Source organism: Carassius carassius, chromosome 38 (assembly GCF_963082965.1).
Source record: "Carassius carassius chromosome 38, fCarCar2.1, whole genome shotgun sequence".
NCBI classification, from domain to species: Eukaryota; Metazoa; Chordata; class Actinopteri; order Cypriniformes; family Cyprinidae; genus Carassius; species Carassius carassius.
The window spans coordinates 27,680,175-27,695,053 of record NC_081792.1 but is presented as its reverse complement, the minus strand read 5'-3'; the positions used below and the strand labels follow the sequence as shown (position 1 = coordinate 27,695,053).

The following is a 14,879-nucleotide window of genomic DNA, read 5'->3' as shown; positions in this document are numbered from 1 at the left end:
TGATGCAGAAAATATCTTATATCTATAGCCCCTGTGAATTGCTAAGCTAATTTTTCCTTCCACATCCTGTGTGCTGAGCTTTATATGAATTTGTTTAATTAGCCCGAAGACACCTTTGTGCTAACTGAGATCTTCTCAAGCTAAAAATAGTCATTTCGCACCTTCAGGTTTGGTACAGAATGTAAAACATGAAGGCATGAAGCTGAATGATGTTCTGTTTATACTTCACTCTTCATGTTTGATATTTTTTCCCACATAGAGTGAATCAAATGAATTTCAATGGTTTTGTTTTTGATTTTTCACTGAAAGCTTTAATCGATTACATCTCTTATTGACGATAAATCATTGACATTCCTAATACACACACACACACACACAAATAATTTTTTTACAATCATGCTTGTTGCACTCAAGTGCTAAAGCATTGTTCTAAAAATCATTTCCTGATACCATTTTTTAGTAAATCTGTTTTAGATTTTGATGTTGGTCATTGTGGTCTGGACAGTTCATTAGACTCAGTCATCTGGCTCTTGCAGTCACCCTGTTTTATCCCTTTTTAGAGTTTTTCCAGTTTATGTTCTCTTTTGCACATCTGTTTGAGCTGTGTTTTCATTACTTTTGCCGGTTTTTTGTGACAGCTTTTAGGTGCGTTATTGGCAGCGCCACCCTGACGCAAAAAAATGCGTACCTAGCGAGCAGCGAATCGTACAAGCGTACTAATTCTTGTCTCTCTCTCTCATTTAATATATATATATATATATATATATATATATATATATATATATATATATATATATTCTCTTGGTCGGCGTTACGTCACAAATCATGTGACCTGCATAGCAACAAGCCGCCGCCGTGTTTGAAGGGTAAAACAAACCGAAGGCAATCAAGGCAAAGCCCGAGGAAAATCAAAAAGGTATCTATTCACAGAAGTTTTGTTGTGGATTATGTCAGTTATGGATACTAACGGACTACTTTGTATAAATGATGAATGATATCGGTGTATGTGAATGTATGTCGGTGGTGAGAAGTGAAGTGAATGTAATAATAAAACACTCATGTAAAGCTCTTTGTGACTAACGTTAGCTAACGTTACATGTATGTGAAAGGCGCTAGCAGCTATACAAATACAGATCTTCTTTCTTCTATTACAGAATGTCTTATCAATATATAGAAAGTCTACTTGCGCCTGCATTGACCAGGTACCACAGAAAGCTGTCGCTTGTAGGTTTAACGTTACAATCTTGTCCCTATCGACATCCAGCTGAGTCCTGGGAGAACAACCCAAAGGCATGGCCCAGGCTCGAGTATCCAGACATATACAATTACCTCATCAAATCCCCTGGTGTGAACACCATGTGTACATACCATGTGTCCTACACTTGCAGTCATGTTTAAATACCCATCAAGCATCGATTACATTAACTGTTCATTTAGAAAAAAAAAATGTTTATTCAAAAGCACTGTGTTACACAATGGCTGTAATGAGCTCAGTCTGTCAGTGGCACAGTTTGTACAGTGTCAGTGAGGGACACGGTTTTTTCAAAAAAGCAAAAATAGACTAACTGCAGAAACGTATCTTATTCCCCACACAACTAGTGCATTTCATTGTTGCTTATCAGTGTAGAGCTGCCGACCATTATGCATAGCAATGTCATAACATAGCAACAGAAAATTGAGTGGCCATCTCTGCAGTGGTATTATTTTGTTATTCTTTGATTTGCCGAATCATTGCTAATTTTTTAGGCATGATTCTCGGCAGTTTTCTCAACATATCTGCGCTCATTTGTCTTCCGCTTCGTGTTGCTTAATGGCGAGCGCTTGTTTGTTTTACCCTTCGCAGCAGTTGCTATGCGCGCGCAGTGCATTATGGGAGTAAAAGTCCCGGATGTCCGACCTCGAGAATATATGTTACAGGTCCCGGGCAGTCGGGAAGACTGTAAGCAGTAATCAACTTGACATTAAATGAGAGAGAGAGAGACAAGAATTAGTTGTTTCCTTAACGGTCCTCTTTGTTGTCTTTTAATACACATGCACATTTGTATTTCAGAGTCAGTAAGACACTTTGAATCACAAAATGATTCTTAAACATGTTGGTAAAAAAATAATACACACTGTATAGATCAAATAAACAATAAATAAATGATAGCAACCTTAACCGAATGTACAGAAATGCCCTAATTCTTACAACTGGCCTAAATTCAGGTAAGTATCTTAAGAAAACAACTCAAGTAAGTATTTCAGGTAAGTGATACTTGAGTAAACTTTTCTATGACATACTGTAAGTGTCTTAAAATTATTAATAAAATAAATAATAACAAATTGTTTGAACATTAAAACATGTAAATTACAGTTTGGTATGACAATTAATTAATTTAACTAACCTTGACATTAAATGAGAGAGAGACAAGAATTAGTTGTTTCCTTAACGGTCCTCTTTGTTGTCTGAGGATGCGCTGCAATCGTCATGGTAACTCTACTCTCTCAACTGTCACCCAGAGTTCAGAAAATGCAGCTGAACTACACAGTGCAAACTCATCATATATTTAAGTAATCAAAAATAAAACTTATGTGTAAAAATAAAAATGAAATATATATAAATAATTAAATTTGTGACCCAAACTATATGTAGGGTGGTCACATATATTTAATTATATAATTAATGAACTAATTATTATTTACTGCATTATCATGTGTATTATAATTAAAAAATGTATGAATAAATTTACACATTATAATTTATAACAAGTATAACTAATAATTTGTAAATTGCTTATAATATATACATTTTAAATGACATTGTTCATTTCATTTATAAATCAATGTATAAATGTATTACATATATATAATATAATGTACTAATTATTATTTTCTTATAATTCTTATTATAATTCATAAAAAGTATATATATAAATCAGAATAAATATGAATTATTTATTAGAAATATTTATTCATTATTAAAAAAGAGCAACTTTTCAATCAGTCCTCAATGTAGTAGATGAGCAAATCTTAATTTACTAATTATTATTTACTTATAATTCTTAGTAAATTTTAAATTAGAATACAATTTTAATATTTATTATAAACTCACATAATCATTCTTATTTATTATAATTTTGCATAAATTATAGAATATAATATACATTTAAATTTATTTGAATATTTATTATAAATACATCATCAAAAATACAGAATTACTAGCGTGTCAGAATTGAACAGTGGGTCATTTTGCACATTCTCTAGTCATAGTTAACTTAACATAATGCACATACACACATGTACTCATGCAGAAATCAGGCAGTAATTTAAACATTCCTCTCTGAGTCCTCAGATCCCTGCAGGCTCCAACACAACATTCCCCAGTCTGGGGTCAAAGCGTCCGTCAGGCCCCAACAGGTAACGCTCAGAAACTCAGATACAGGGCGCAGGTTAAAGATCAGCCCTACGAGGCTTGCCAAACATACATTTCATCTCTTGTTAACACCAGAAGTTTTGTAAACCAAACTGGAATGAGAGCAAACGAAAACAAATCTTTTGTCTGGATGTCTTCATGATTCTGAGATGTCAATCCCGAGACCATTAGAGAACCTGAGACAGAAACAGAGAGATGTTTAGTGTCTGGTTGAGCTTAGTCTTTTCATACAGTCCTCGGTGTAGTAGATGAGTAAATCTGCTCTGCTTTGCACTCTTTTGCAGTAATTCAGTTTCCGAACACGCTCAGATACATAACTGCTTGGGGTCTCTGCATCCATCCGAGATGAGACTGTAGGGAAGTTGCTCACACACACACACACACACACACACATGAATGCACAAATCCAGATCCAGCTGGCTGACGGGGGCCAGGAGGTCGTCATATTAAATTTGAAAAATGTCAAAGCATTATTTACATAACATAATCAAAGTTTCCTTGACCAAAAAACAAGGAACATTTCCACTGATGATGTTTCAGGAGTCTAAACACCTGTTATAGTTGCTGAAATGTGTCCATATATATATATATATATATATGTGTGTGTGTATATATAATTAATTTTAATTATATATTCTTATATTTTTACTTATAAAACTTGTTCATTTCAAACAAGTTTTATAAGTAAAAATATAAGAATATATATATATATATATATATATATATACATATATTAAATATAATATTATATTTTTTGAAAAAAATATTATTATTATTATTATTAAAATTGTTTGAAATAATATATAATTATAAAATCTATGGTTTTCAGGGGCCTAAATGATAAACTATTGCTGATTGTTTAAAACTAGATGCATGAATATATAATTATGTATTGTATAATGTATAAATATATAACTGTATTTATAAATGCTTTATATATATATATTATGTATTTATATATTATTTACTTATTTTGCATGATATATTATGTATAATAATATTATTTACTTACTATTATTTTAATTTATAAATGTATTAAATATATTTAGAATATAATTTGTGTGTTTGTGTGTGTATCTCTGTGTGAATTATAACAAAGTTAAATTATAAAAAAATATTTTTTAATAATTTATATCCCCATACACCCCAAATATGGTTTCCTCAAAAAAAATTATTCCTTATAAAATGTATTAAATGTATTATAATTAATATTTAACTAATTATATATCTAATATAGAACTAATAATTAATAATCTTATTATGTAAATGTATTTAGAAGAAAATGTAAACTAATATATATTACATTTAATGTTTAAATTATACACAATATAAACACATCTTAAAAATCTACATTAATTTTAAACCCTAATAATTTTATTTTAGTTTATTTTAGGCGTCTAAACACTCCTTGTAGTTGCTCAAATGGGGCTTTCTGAAAAATTAGAAAATCTCTCTTTTTCTCTCTCTCTCTCTCTCTCTCCAAAAATAAAGACGCCTCTTTTAGCTGCTCAGATGTGTCCAACATTCATATGGTTTTCATTCATGCGCTCTGGAGTTGCTTGATTCTCCGTCTTGTGCACACATGCCTTGGGAAGAAGAATTGTGTAAAAACAAAACAGCTGTTCTAAAAGACGGCTATAAGAGGAATGTGAATGGTTTTTGTCTTGCTGAACTGCGTCGTGAGACATTCTCTGGAAAGGTTTTGATTTTGCGATGAGTTTATATAATAACCGCTCAGAGATAGTATGTGTTAGTATGATTATGATGATAGTATAATCTGTCTTCCTTTGTATGTACAGACATTGGAGATGATTTGCCAAGTTTTTTTTTGGGCATGATGGTAAATATTTAATAGTGGAATTAAATATTGTGCTGGAATCTTTGTCTGAGATGTTTCTCTGGAAATTCCTTTGGAGAAACAAAAATAGACAGAAACGAGACGATTGGTTACGCACAGTGAGAGTTTAGAGCTGTGAAATGAATATGGAGAGCAGATCAGATCATTCACTTCTGGAAGAGTTTGATGAGAAATACTGAGATTTTTGACTTCTGTTTGCAGACTTTGGTACTGTGTCAAATATGTGCACAGTTTGAGAAATTGTTGAGATCTCTTCTGAGGAGACACTCTCAAATTGCATATATATTTTACTTCATTCATTCATTATTTTTTGTTTTATTTTCTTTGTTTATAGATATTTCTTTATATATTATTTATTTATTATACTTTTTATTCATGAATTTATTTTTTTAATTGGTTTACTTTTGATTTCAATTTATTCTTAGTTATCTATTCTTTATTGTTTTAATTTTTAATTGTATTTTTATTTATGATTTTTTTTCTTTATTCTTCAGTGTCTTTATGTATATTTATTTATTTATTTATTAATCACCATATTTATTCTTTATTTTTTAATTCTTCTTTTTTATGTATATATGTATGTTTCCTTTCTGTGGAACATTTCATTTTACCCCAAAATTGCTGAAAAATGCTTTTAATTAAAGCATCATGAAGATGACTGTGGGTTCTACATACACGGCTGCCCATCTGATTTCAGATGTGTGTGTGTGTCTGTGTGTGTGTGTGTGTGTGTGTGTGTGTGTGTGTACTGATGTGGTCACATTAAAACTGCACAGACTTGAATACTTGAATAGTGTGCATCTGGTTGTACACACAGTACTTAACATGCACTCTTATATGTGCAATTAAATTAAATGTTGCATTATTCAAGTAGTTTTAGCCAGAATGCAAAAATATTATTGATTATGTTTTATGTATATCAATTCTGTACAAATGCTTGCATACATGTGTAAAGTTTGTTTCTGGCCTATAGTTAGAACAGAAACCCCAAATTTTTACCACAAATCAAATGACACTATCAAATATAGTTTAATTTACTCTTCCACATGCATTGATATAAAAGTGAGCAGAGCAGCTGCAGATGTTTGAGCATAAACACAAATGATTAAAAGTCTGTGATATAAATTCACAGCAGGAGTTGAGTTTGTGCGAGATTCTCTAGTTTATTCACTCGCTGCTTTGACTAATCGATGCGGTCGGCGTTGGAGGATCTGTTATTAGTTTAGAATGGAAAGTTATGCTTTGATATCTGAATGTTGTGAATATGTTTTGTCATTGTTATAAGAAGGAGTGTAATCAAACGCAATCCATGCACAAGGAATGTGCAACTGGTGTACGAGAGGGTCGTCTTTGCAATCCGGCGAAGAATATCACAGCTGAATATCTTTCCATAATCCACATAACAATGTGTTCGAAATTGTTTGCATGGTTTTAAATGTGCTTTCGGACTGTACAGATCAGTTACATGAAACGTTTATACAATTTTTATGTTTTTTATTTAAAACGATCTTTCTTAAGATGTTGATGCATTATAGAAATGCATTGGTGAATGTGAAAAGATGTGGTTGATTATGGATTATGTGTGGCTGCTGTTTTCATATATGTCTGTCTGTGTTGACTGTGACCCTCTTTTGTTTGTTCATCAGTTTGTCAGTGTAAAAAATAAATAAGGCAGTCGGAGCTCTTTATTGCTGAATCAGGTTGCTTTGGCTTAAGAGAAAATTATTAAATTATTAGAACTTGGCTCATTTGCCTTAATGCATTTATATGATAATAAAAAGATATAACAATAGTATATACACTACTGTTCAAAAGTATCTTATGCTGACAAAGGCTGCATTATAATACTTTTCTATCTATTAATTGTTAAAAACAAACCTTCAAGTATTATAATGCATTTTACACCGATGGAGTTTTGGTTCCTTGCTGCTATCACTTCTTGCTTGCTTCGCTGGGGACACTTAATATCCAGCGATATCGTCGAATTGATTGCACAGATAATTTTAAAACTGAACTGAGCTGGACAGAGACATCACTGAATTCAATGATGAACTGCCTTTAACTGAAAATTGAGGGTTTACTCTTGTCATTTTGCATTATTGACACACTATTGTCCTATTTAATACTGTAAAGTTGCTTTGTCACTATCTGCATTGATAAAGGTGACTTGACTTGACTGTATCTCTGTGATCTCGGTGACCCTGGTGATGCTATCTGAATGGTTTTCTTTGGCTCTGTCTGACCTGTACAATCCAACAGCTGTGCCAGACTTCGATACAGACCCCTGTCTGCACAGAAACACATTGACTTGAGGAGAAGAAGCCACACAATGCACGTCTGGAATGCAAACACACACAAATCTCTCAGAGTCACACAGTTTGAAACACAAAAGGGTCTGAACGATCACTCGTGGTCAAAAATACATGTTTTAGATTCTTTAGAAACAGTGTATAAGTATGAAGACATGTATAGAGGAGAAATAATGTAGTTCGTCTCCATTTCCTTGTTGATCTTTCATGCTACGTTTACACGACAATGGCGTAGTCAAAAACAGAAAAGTTTTCCCCTTGCGTTTGTAAAAAAAAATTTCATGTACACATCAATGTTTTCAAAACGATCCGTGTTTACACATATCGACGAAAACGGCAAAAAATGCTGTATTAAGTATGCCAGGCCAGTAGATGGCGCTATCACCTCGTTGGTAACAGGACCTGTAGGGAGTGACGATTTTACGTTGTATATGATGTGTCTCTGCTGTTGGTTGTAGTATTGGTGAAGTAAATCCACACTAACATATACTCCGCCATTTTTGTGTATGTTTGTCTGTGCTTGCCTTTAAAATCGACATCTACAATACTAACACATACTACGCATGCGCATGATGCCACGGTTTTCAAAGATTCCTTTATTGAGTGTTTACATGGAAATTATAATGGTGCCATTTTCACAAACTTGCACTTTGAAACCCATTTACAAAAATATGCGTTTTCAGTCCCCATAACACCATTGTCGTCTAAACGAACAGTCAAAACGCATAAAAGTTTGAATTTTTTGGCTGAAAACATTGTCGTGTAAACAGCCCCTAAGTTTGGACGTGGATGATTGTACTGTATGTGCAGGCTGACATGATTAATTACTCACCTGTCAATCATTTTATTTTCATTGTGCTTGAATATATTGGAATTGTATCCATCTTATATTCTTTGTTGTCGTCCTTCACCAAATATCCCTCTTCAGTAATTTTAATCTATTTAGTGATGATTAAACGTTGGTAACACTTTATATTATGGTTGTAGACATTAGTTTTGAAGATGACAGACACTAGAGATTTGAGATGGTGTGATCACCTCCAGCCGCATCTCCATTCACTGATTCATTACCAGTGTTGGGAAGGTTACTTTGGAAATGTAATAGGTTACAGATTACAAGTTACCCTATTTAAAATGTAATAGTAGTGTAACTTTTTCAATTACTTTATTAAAGTAATGTAACTGATTACTTTTGATTACTTTTTGATTACTTTTAAAAATCTCTAATAAATGTTTATTTGCAACCGTTAATAATTATCAAACATTTTCACCATGCAGGTTTAACCTTAAAGTAGAGCTCAATACTGTCAGACTTTCACCATCCTTCATCACTTGAATTAAGATGATCAAATTTGAACATCCACCACACAATCAGACTTTAGTTCTGCATTTTACTTTAAGATTGATCTGAAGTTCAATGCAAATTTAAAATCATAAGAAATTGTTTAGTGAAACTTTTTTTGAAACCAAATCTTTGCATGATTACAGGAAACACTGCTTCTAACAATAGTTTGGAAAGAAAAATAGTTAATTAAAAAATAATAAATAAAAGCATATACATCAACTCAAATATGTTGTATAACTTATAAGCATACCTCCTATTCTGCTAAACTCCTGAAACATTGCTGCTCTTTGTATATGATGATAGTTTTCTCAAAACAAGTTAAATGCTCATGAAGTGATTCATGATAGAGATTGTGTTTATGTGTTCATGTACTAATATATCGAGACGGCAGAGGTTGAAAACACTCAGAGCTTCAGTAGGCCTATGTATAGTAAATGAAACCGCAAGTCTGCATCAATTTCCATGAGTGGTGGAGTGGGAAAAAATTCAGACCAGGAAATCTCAAACTCATACAAACAAATTCATGGTCAACACTATTTTTTTTATGGACCTCAAATAAAAAAGTTTTAAATCTTTAGTTTGGGGACATGCAAAATAATTAAAAGTTCTCTCCTGAACTGCACCTTCACTTCCATTTTTCTTTTCAGTCTCTTTATTTTGCCCTGTTATCCATCTCTCTCATGACTTTAATACTCAAGATTTAACAAAACTATACTTTCTAAATTGCCTACATGTCAAAGTGAGTGCATCACTTCAATATATTTATAGAAAAATCCTAATCCTAATCATGTTTTCCCTTACAAAAATTTACCATGCTTTTATTATATAAAAGTACATTAACCGTGTTTTATTTATTTGCAAATGGATTACCATTTGTATTTGTTTTTAAATAAATAAATTTGTAAAATAATTTTTAATTTGTGGCATGGTTTAACAATAGTAACCTTTTGTCTCTGGATTTATAGCAAAATATTAAAACATTAATTTTCGTAAGGTGTAGTTGTCTGTGTAGCTTCCCCTAAACCTATAATAAAATCTCATTATTTTTCAGCTAAATTACTACTGTAACATTACAATAGATAATATTGATGTCGTTTATACAGTATTTTGAGTGAGTGTGATCAATGTGCTGTTGCTCTTTGACTAAGTGAACAAATACAAAACTACAATAGCATCTTTACAGATGAAACCCTGAACAAAACTGTCGCTTCTCTGGTCCAGCTGTGCGCTTCAGTCCACTCCGGTCTCTCTCTCTCTCGCATTGATTACTCGGAGTCTGATCCAAACCGTTTGGAGGAGGCGCGGATAGCGCGCGAGTCACGACTAACCGATCCATGATTTATTAGAGATTTAATTATCGAATAGCGGATTCGGAAATGATCGCTTTAGTACATTCGGCAGGCAATTATACAATAATAATATTAAAATAGCGGGACAAATCGTCTGCCAGGCCACCGGAATTGTCCCGGTTCTCCAGATGTCCGGTCCGCGCCTGTTTTCCACAGACACGCATACCGTGCAGGATTCATAATGTCTTTTGCGGCTTAATTCACAGACACTAGTCCATGCTTTGATTCAAGTGTACTGACCTACTTTTGATTTATTTGTCCAAAATGTGGCATATTCTGTCCGCGTTAGGCAATAGCAATCCCGTTTTTATGACTGGATTCTACAAACCAGACTATGTTTCTGCATCGTGGAAATTATAGGGCTTTGTGTCTCAGAAGAAATCATTTAAATCAGTCACGCATCTGTGGATGTGTGAAATATTCATATGTAATCCCCTTTGTAATCTTTAAAAATTTCATAAGTAACTGTAATTTAATTAGGGGAGAACCGGGGCGAAAGTAACGTGGGACGAAAGTAACAAAGCGATTTTCTCAGAGCCTATTGATGCATTTGCATTCCCAGCTATGACGGTATATTCAGCTTTCAATCCTTGATGGAGCTGAGAAATATCACGTGATTTTCTCATCATTTCCCCAGTTAGGTCGGTAAAACTGTTTTCGAGTACAAAAAGTAAATTATTGAAGCGGTAATTTTTTTTAATTAGTTGTGTTGTTTTTTTTGTTTCATGTGTCACAGTCAGGGCCGGCTTTGCCGACAGGCGACACAGGCGGCCGCCTGGGGCGCCATCTGCTGGACGGGGCACAAAATTGCAGAATTAAAAAAAAAAAGTTAAATAAATGTATGTATCGTATTATGAAAGCTGCGCACACGCTGTACACTTTCACTGTGCACTGTCCACAGACTGCTGGTATTTGTCCATTTCTTTTACTAGATTTACAATCCTAAAAAACGACTGAGTTACTCTGACAGGCATCAATCTACAGGTTATTTAGTGCTTTAACACATCCTAAAGTTTGCATTATCAAAGTTTTTTAGTATAAAAGTAAATCAGGTTTAAATGCCAGGAGTTCCTGTCGGGACGAAAGTAACAGTTGTTACTTTTGTCCCGCTACAGTGACAAGAAGTATTTATTTTGTTCCGGTACATGCTATTCTGTGAATTTCTGTCTCTTGCATCATTTATTAAAATGTTTATGTCATATTATACCAAAAGAATATGTCTGAGTGAGGGTCAGAAAGACAAACAGTGGTCTGGTTTTATGCAGATGTTTATGAGAGAGTTTTTCTGGACATAGAGGAACATCTGGGCAGCTCCTACCTCGCATTTACCTTAGTTATATTTAGGTTTTAGCCATACCTTAGCTTTTACACCTCCAGCTATGCATTTGCAGTGTTTCCAGATGTTTTAATGCACATTTTGAATTTATGCATAAAAACAACTGGATGGAAACATGAAGTAACAATGTGCAACTTATGTTCAAATTGAAATTATACTGAAGCCTTTCTACATTTCTACAAAATACCACCTGGTATTGATAGACCACACTTATGAGTTACTGACCACAGCAGAAATATATCTCTGTCTACAACATTATCTTTTAAAATGATGTTTTTCTGAAAAATGGTACTTTCGCCCCTGCTCTCCCCTACTAATTTTTTCTTAGTAACTGTAACTGATTACAGTTACATTTATTTTGTAATTAAATTACGTAACGCCGTTACATGTAACTAGTTACTCCCCAACACTGTTCATTATGTTTATTTCCTCCTCCAGCACACATCGCTCCGCTCTTCAGGGGGCAATTTGTTGTGGTGAGGATTTTATTGAAATAATTTTTTGGGAAACCGACGAAACAATTTTCTCATAAACCTCTCCATGTGTTTGAGTGTGAGAGCTGGATATATGGGGTGTAATGGGGAGGTTGGTTAAACATCTGCACTGAATCCTGAATGAATGGCGAAACCTCTCGCTGTGAGGTTGGTTGGCCTGTTAAGGATACAATTTTCTAGCTATTTCATTTTTTTCTGATTAACTTCACGTGGTTTAAGGCCAATCAAATGCCAAAATGTCCCTCTCCGTCTCATTTAGATGATTTGTGTCCACTGGAAAAAAAGAAGTGGTTTTGTTGGACATGGGAAGAAAACATTAACTGCTCCTAGACCTCCATGAAAATGCCTTTAAGGGATAGTTCATCCAGAAATTAAAATTTGTTCATAATTTACTCACCCTCAGGCCATCCAAGATGTAGATAATTTTTTTCTTAAGTAGATCAGTAAAGAAGATTTTTCCGTGGAAGGTGATTCATTACATTCAAGTAAGCGGCTGCTAGTTTTTGAGAATAAAAAAGCATATCAAGGAGCACAAAATAAAAATCCGTGGCTCCTGGGGACATATTGAGGCGTTATAAAGTGAAACAGTCAGTCTGTTCAAGAAACTGAAAATTATTTACATTATTATTACCTGTAATCCAGAGACTCAGGCAAATAGGGGAATATGAATCTTTTACACTTACTGGTTCATTAGGACAGTTTGTTTCTATGAAATGGTTTAATTAACTTGTTTGTTTACATAATCACGCAATGACATAATTTATGCACAATCATATTATTAAAGCACCCAAGAGTTAACAGTGAGAGACCATAAAAGTTTTCATTTCGCTCATTCATTTGAATGCTCGGTTCACGAATGCGCAGATCATGAGCTCGTCGGTCTCCGGTCTGAACTGTTTCCTCAGTTTAGTGACTTTTGAAGGAACCAGAGCAAAGAATGAGTTCATAAGAGGATCAGATACACCGCTATTTTGGCTCATGTTGAGATGGAGTATATGTCAGTCATCCGAAAGTGAGTTTTGACCGAGTAACTAGTAGATCTGTGCTACTTGAGCCTTGAACTGTTTCAGATGATTCAAAAGAATGATTAGTTCTGGAGCAAGACATCGTCAATCCAGTCTGTTTACACGAGGCTCTGGATTACAGGTAATGTTGTAAATAATGTTCAGTTTCTTGCACAGACTGATCAGTTTACTTCATAAGACTAAAGTCTTAAAGTCTTATTAAAATATATCACCAGGAGCCACAGGGATTCATTTTGTGTTTCTTGATATGCATTTTTTTCCCTCAAAAACGGGATCTTCTGACTTGCATTTTATGAATCACCAAGGTCACCACAGTTTCAACTAAAAATCTTCTTTACTGTTCTACTGAAGAAAAAAAAGTCACCTATACATTTTGGATGACATGAGTTCATTCAGTGAACTATGCCTTTAAGGAGAATCTTTTAATATAATTGGAAGAGCATAGTGCTTTTACTATTTCTACAGGTAATATGCACATGTTGTGCTTGTACTTTCTCATACCTAGAATGCAATAAAAACCCTCTGACCGTGCAAGCAACTGTGTGCTCAAACAGTAATAAGATATGGAAACTGACAGACAGCCAAGGTGACAGTTTTCACATGAACACTTTCCCATGAAACTCAACTGGCGGTCCTAATTTCAGTAGCTTCAACTAAATAATAAAGAAAACATTATTGTCAAATCCTGTTAAAGTGAAGAGCAGCTAAATGTGTCTTTCATTACACATATGATTTACTCATTGGCAGCAGACTGTCATGAGCACAACCTCTTTTCATAATGACTATGTTGGGACATTTTTAAGATGGAAAGATGGAAAAAGTGTAATGTGTTTTAGCATGGCAATGAGTTTCCACCATTAAGCACTTGTTGAAATCTCAGATGACCTGTGCAACGAGTTTGTGGGTCATTTTGGAGTCTGTCTATACATACAAAAACATGAATGAACTGTTCTGTTTGAATTTGTTTACGTGTCGTATAGATTTGGAAATGATTGTCCAAACTAAACGATCTGCATCTGTAGTTCAGACTGTAATGTGTTTGTTCTCTCTCGCTGTTAGATGTAAACGAGTGTGAAGAGACCAATGGAGGGTGTGAAGCTCTGTGCTGTAACAGCATTGGCAGTTTCTACTGCAAGTGTCCCGCAGGTCAAGAGCTCAGAAAGGATGGCAAGACCTGCCAGGGTGAGTGCCATCTGCTCTCTGTCTCTCTCTGTTTCTCTACAATTCATGCTTTTTCATCAGACAGATACTGTCAGCAAAGATGGCGCTCTCACCAAAATGCCAGTCAAACTCATTGCATGTGGGTTCTATTTCCTGTTTGTTTCATTCAGCTAGGAAAGTCAGGACTTCCTACTTAGAGAAGTGGAACAGAATGGCACTTGGAAACTCATGCAGAAATCTAGAACAGAATCTAGATGCATAATAATAAACCTATTTAGCAAACTGTGGGTCGTACTCTTGGGCTAGATCTGAAACCTCAAGTCTGGTTTTCAGCAGAGATGCTTTTGATTTTTTCCCATGTCTAGGACAACTGCACAAAATAACACCAGTTGCTGATTGCATTTGCCTTGGACTTGGATAGAGTATACTCACTGTATACTCACAAACATCTCTGTGTGTGTGTGTGTGTGCGTGTGCGTGTGTTTATGTCCTTGGCTACAGAAGACAGTTTCTATCTCTGGTTCTTCATGTCCATCTTCATCATGATTTATTCGTCTTTCTGATGTTTCAGATATTTGTCTTCATCCTAC

The 14,879-nt window shown here is 34.2% G+C and overlaps 1 protein-coding gene across 1 annotated transcript in view; it reads left to right on the top strand.

Moving 5' to 3' along the window:
* The window catches only part of LOC132119211 (multiple epidermal growth factor-like domains protein 6), a 65,783-nt gene that overhangs the window by 20,789 nt on the left and 30,115 nt on the right, over positions 1 to 14,879 (top strand). The window contains exon 7 of the mRNA XM_059529003.1: positions 14,188 to 14,310. Within this exon, the coding sequence (XP_059384986.1) occupies positions 14,188 to 14,310 (123 nt within the window). The remainder of the gene's footprint in view (positions 1 to 14,187; positions 14,311 to 14,879) is intronic.